Below are 6,117 nucleotides of genomic sequence, written 5' to 3'. Positions count from 1 at the left end.
TTTTCTCCCTTTTTGCTTTGGTTAAATAATTGGAGACACTTGAGTTATCAAACTCCTTGTGATTGATGATTGTTATCTTTGCTAGTTGATTTGTATTCCAATAACTCTAGTCTTTCCATAGGAATTGACTAGGACCAGAGGAATAAAATTGATTCATCCACTTGACTTACCTTCATAGTTAGAGGTTAACAAGGTGGGAACAAAAATCCAATTCTCATTACAATTGATAAGGATAACTAGGATAGGACATCCAGTTCTTATACCTTGTCAAGAGATTTTATTATTATTAATTTATTTTTGGGATAAGTACGATTTTGGTCCCTCACGTTGAGGGTCAGAATCGAATCCGTCCCCGATGTATATTTTGATTTAAAATCGTCCTTAAAGTCGCATTTAAATTTAAAATCGTCCTTTATAACTTTTTCGGACGCAAATGCCCTTGCGTCGTTATGAGGCCGTTATGATCATCGAAAATAATAATAAATATATATATGTATATATAGGAAATTAAAATGAATGGAAAAGTTTAATAATGATACGTTGAATTGAGAAGAGGAAAGGGTAAAGCAGCGTGGAAGCCATTGTTGCAGAGCTCACCCTGAGGACCTGGTGGAGGGAGACAGCCATGGCTGCACGAAGCTCAACCTCGTCTCGAATCCCATCTTCGTCACAAGGTAGGCTGCTACTTTGTTCTCACGGTGAGAAGCCGGTGTTGCGAATCTCGGGGACCAAGGAGAACCCAGGTCGCAGATTTTGGGGCTGTGTCTACTTTGAGGTTTGTTTATTTACTTTTTCGCTGAAATCAGTCTTCTGGACGTTGGAAGGGATGGTGATCTCTGTGGGTATGTGCAGGTGAAAGAAGGCTGCAATTTTTTTCATTGGGCAGATCCAGATACAGAGGTGGAGTATTCAGAAATTGCTAGGTTAAGGAAGAAGCTTTCGATGATGAAATCAAGAACTCAAGTGGCAGAGTGGAAGCTGAAGTTCGTTGCAGTGTTAGGGTTTTTTGGGTGGGTTGGGTTTGTATGTTTGCTGTTGCAGAGTTGGTCTAAGGCAACGCAACAGTGTCTCATTCCGTTGAACCTGGTTTGAAACATGTGTAGGTATATTTTGCTGTTGTTTTTGGTGGTGAGTTGGTCTGGGTGGGGTTTATGTATTGGGGGAGTTCTTGTCTGTGGCATGTTGAATGCATTTGAAGATGTAATATGACTGTCTTGTAAGCATGGTTGGATATTGATGAGAGTGAAAGTTTTCAGTGGCAAAACATGATTTACATGACTGAACAATAATATTAACAGTGTCATTTAACTGGCAACAAGCTACAGTGTTTGACATGAAAATGGTAACAACCTTAATACATAGCAACCATAGTGTTTGACATTACCAGCACCTTAATATAAACTTAACTCAAAACAAGCTAACCATCAAAAGGATTGGCTGGGCTGAGAGCCAATATTTCACTACAACCAACATTAGCACAAAGGCAACATATAAGCAACAAAAAGTAACAAAATATCCAAGCCAGTATTTCAGTACAACCACACTGGATTAACCAGAAGCTTAACACCAACATAAAACAAAATAAACAAATATGCTAAGTGTTCTGATTTCCCTAAAGCAATCCCCATTTCCCTAAAACAAAATAAACAGTTTCGTATGCTGGCAACAAACCCTGTAAGCAGAAAATGGAGGACCAAATAGTCATTGATACTTGAGATAAAGTAATTCAGAGTTTCAATGTACATAAGTTAAATTTGGTTTAGGATTGCTTACTTTCTGCTGGTCAGACATAAAAGTAGTTCTTCCCATCTTCTCAACACCAATGTCAGTTGCAAGATGACTAAGGAACCAAGTCCATGAGTCCTTGGTCTCAGCCTCTACAACTGCATAGGCAACGGGCAACATTTGATCGTTTGGATCCCAACCAATGGCAGTGAGCAGTTGTCCCCCCTGTGGTGTCTTCAAAAAACAGCCGTCTAGACCGATAAAGCTCCTACAATGGTTGAAGCTCTGCTTGCATGCTTCCAAGCAGATATATATCCTCTGAAAGATACAGCAGCTGGTTTGTGATGAGGCAACCTCGTTTTCAACTTCAGGGTACCTTTGCACTTGTAAGCGAACAGATGTCCCTGGATTTGCCCGCATCAGCTCATGTGCATAATCATATATCCTCTTATACTGTTCTCGAAAGGTTCCCTGGATTTCATCAAGTGCAATCTGCTTTGTCCTCGTTGCCATTGACTTGGTGACAGTCAAGTTCCACTTTTTTTGAGCCTTTGAAACTAACTCCCTAATCTTCACCCTCGGATTTGATTCCACTTTCTTCTTGAATGCCTTCCCTAGCCATCTAGAGTGCAAAATCCCCACCCTGTGTGTTTGTGTACACGTGTGAGTCAAGTTCATGCTACGAAGCTGCCAACTATCCTCTTCTTTCATCTTCGCAGCATACAGCCAAAACGGACACTTGCCAGTGCAAACTGCCCTTACCCTCTGCAGATCACACTTTCTAAATGTGATTGCCCGAGCCCTCTGCACAGCATATGCAGTCACAGTGTCCTTGAACTCTTCCCTTGTAGCATACACTGTGCCCACTTCCCACTTGTACTGGCTCATGTCTTTTTGATGCTTGTGAACTGGATAACTCTGTCCCTGGTGGTCTGAGTCTGACCCTAAACCTCCAACCTCATGGTCATCCTCTACTTCATCACTCCCTGCTCCATCTTCATCCTCAAAGTTTTCAGTTGCAACCCTCTTATTTTTCACTGCCCGACTTTTTTCATTCAGCACATTAACATCTTCAAATCCACTGACAGCAGGATCAAGCTCATCTTCACTGCTGGTAAAGTGTAAATCATCTTCAGTCTCTTCCTCTTCCTCAGATGGTTCGTACTCTGAATCAAAGCTATCACTATCACTATAGTTACCCATATTAGCATCCAGATTAGCATCATCACCACCCTCTGTATTCTCGGCCCCAGAGATATCAGCAGCTACATCAGATTTTTTTGAACCAACATCTTCTCCTCCATACACAACCAGCTGTTGTCCCACATCATCCATCCTATGACCCCCCCCAACATCAATGTATCCACAAGCAGGAAACACCTGCTCTTCCTCAACCTTGTGCACTACATACAACTCAACATAATCCCTTACCTCAGCTATTTTGCACATAGCAATAGAATCTGCATCAGACTTAAACAGCTTCAAATTTTTCTCCAAGTCTTCATGTGTTGGATCCTTGAACCATAACGAAGGGATATTCTCCTCCACATATCCAAACTGCTTTAACTCCGCATAAGCTTCAAATACGGACCACCGATCACCATCAATTTCTTCTATCATTGTGGTTTCTCCCCCCACATACTCTAACGGCCCATTCCGATAGGTAAAAAACCCCCCATGGTAGACTTTCAGTTTAAAGTACGCCATTGGCTTCTCCAACAACCTATACACAGTGCCATATCACAGAAATAGAAGAAAAAATTAAAACCTAAACCACACAATGATCTTTATTACTACTCTCAGAAACTGGTAAACAGCTACACATACCTGACAGAATGTGCACGACCCTGCCTTTCAGTAGACCAGACTCGGCTGCGATCTTCACTCCAAGAGCACCTTCTAGCGTTTCTGAATCTTCCCTAGGACACGGTGGAACAACATTGGTGAGATGAGACGTTATGATTAATGTTGGGTTTAAGTTGAGGGTTAGGAAGCATATGAAGCGGTGAGGTGTTTCGCGCGAAACACAAAAACTTCAGAAGGGTATCATCGTCATTTATAAAAAATTTACTTCTTAAAGGACGATTTTAAATTTAAATGCGACTTTAAGGACGATTTTAAATCAAAATATACATCGGGGACGGATTCGATTCTGACCCTCAACGTGAGGGACCAAAATCGTACTTATCCCTTTATTTTTCTTGTTATTTAAATTACTTGTTCCTTATTTTAAAAAAAAAAAACCCAAAAACATATCTTTTTACATAACCAATAATAAATCATACCTCCTTGCAATTCCTTGAGAAGACGACCCGAGGTTTAAATACTTCGGTTATAAATTTTATTGGGTTTTGTTACTTGTGACAACCAAACTTTTGTACGAAAGGATTATCTGTTGGTTTAGAAGCTATACTTATAACGCGATTATTTTTATAAAAATTCTTTACTAGCAGTTAATCCGATCGTCAAAATGGCGCCGTTGCCGGGGAATTGCAAACGTGTGCCTTATTATTGGTTATTGTAAATATTTACTTTTAAATTGATTTTTTTCGAAAAAAAAATTTCAGATTTTTATTTTAAAATTTTTTATCTTATCTTATCTTAGTTTTAAATTTCAAAATTCAAATCTTTTTCAAAAATCATATCTTTTTCAAAATCTTATCTTATCTTATTTTAAAAATCAAATTTCAAATTTCAATATTTAAATTCCAAAATTCAGAATTCAAAATTCAAAATTTAAATTTAAAATTTTAAAAATCAAACCTTTTCAAAATTTAAATCATTTTCAAATCTTTATCTTATATTGTTGACTTTTTCAAAAATTCAAATTTCAAATTTCAAAAATTTAAATTTCAAAACCTTTTAATTTAAAAACTTATCTTCTCTTACCTAACTTATCTTATCTTTTCTAATCTTAAATCAAATCTTTTTCAAACCTTTTGTCTTATTTATTTTATTTTATTTTATTTTCCTTTGCTTCTTTATTTGTTTTTGTTTTTAATTTTTATTAGTTACTATGAGTTCTCACCCCCGTCGCTTTGAGTTTGGTTCTAATGGAAGCTATAACAGGAACATGCATCAAGATCGAAACAATCACAGATGGACGGAGCCACGAGGATCTGATCAACCCTTTAGGCAACAACACCTTCCAAGATACCATGGACAACGACCATTCTACAATGCATGCCAAGACAATAGTTACGGTGGACCTTCTCATGACAACCAACCCCCACCAGTATACTACAGTCAAGAGCCATTCCGAGGTGCATACCAAGATGATAGATATGGTGGACCCCCTTGTGGTTACCAACAAGCCCCATCATACGCCTATAACCCACCTCATCAACATAACTATAAACCACTACACTCACAAGCCCCCTACTACCATTCACCTCTATATGACCCTAACCCATATCCACCCCAATTCCAATCCAATTACTCCCAAGAACCACCACTTCTCTATGCACCATGTCCATATCCATCACCCCAAGAATCAAGGGAGCATCTCAAGGAAACAATGGAAAAATTTCATGCAACCCTTCACCAATTGAACCAAGCGATTAATCGATTACCTTCTCGATGTTTGGACACTCAAGGAACCCCATGGCTTCATGTGGAAAATCTAATGAAGAACGTAGCATGAAGGAGATACTAGAAACTTCAGTGGACAGTATAGAGCATGACTTTGTACTGGAACAAGTGGAGGAAGCTGTAATTATTGAAGAGGAAGAAGTGGTTGAAGACTTAGGAGATGCTGAACCTCCATGGGAAAGTCAAGTTATAGAGCCTCCTTCAAAGACGTTTGAAATTGATGTTGAGAAGGGTGTACAACCTCCAATGCATATCATGGTTGAAGACTTTGAAGAGGTTGATTAAGAGATGGATTCAATCATTGATGAATTCTTATCTACAATTGAATCCTCTCCCATTGGACTTGAAATGGAATTAAAGAAGAAAAAGCACAACCTCTCATGCCCTTGGTGAACAATGAAGAAGAGATCAAATTGGAAGAAAGCTACCAAGAGGAAGAGGTTGATATTGAAGAAGCTTGCAAGGAGATGGAAGTTGTCAAAGAAGAGCCCAAGAGAATGGAGCTGGAAATCATCTTGCCAAATTTATTGGAGACCTCTCCCCCAAAACCATCACCATCTATTCCTTCATTCAAGTGGGTAAATATTTCATCTCTAAGCTTAATTAGCTCACTTGAATATGCTTTTCTTGAGACAGATGGGCAACTCAGAGCTCTTTGTGGCTTTAAGAGTAAGAGGGAGATGGTTAATGGTAGGAGTCGTCATGCAAGATTCAATATGGTGGAAAGCTCAAAGTTTAAATGCAAAGGTTGGTGTAAAGCTCAACTGAATGGGTCTAGGAAGTTGGTTGGCCACTTTAGTG

At 38.9% G+C, this 6,117-nt stretch overlaps 1 protein-coding gene across 1 annotated transcript; it reads left to right on the top strand.

Moving 5' to 3' along the window:
- The first annotated feature begins 625 nt into the window (after nucleotides 1-625).
- On the top strand, nucleotides 626-1,092 carry LOC107636409 (uncharacterized). The gene is made up of 2 exons (XM_016339921.2): nucleotides 626-775; nucleotides 853-1,092. The coding sequence occupies exons 1-2, from the start codon at nucleotides 626-628 to the stop codon at nucleotides 1,090-1,092; spliced, it is 390 nt and encodes a 129-aa protein (XP_016195407.1).
- The last annotated feature ends 5,025 nt before the right edge of the window (nucleotides 1,093-6,117 follow it).

The sequence above is a fragment of the Arachis ipaensis genome, chromosome B4 (assembly GCF_059453495.1).
Source record: "Arachis ipaensis isolate K30076 ecotype BB chromosome B4, ASM5945349v1, whole genome shotgun sequence".
NCBI lineage: Eukaryota > Viridiplantae > Streptophyta > Magnoliopsida > Fabales > Fabaceae > Arachis > Arachis ipaensis.
The sequence above is the reverse complement of the archived record's forward strand: the minus strand, read 5'-3'. Positions and strand labels throughout refer to the sequence as shown.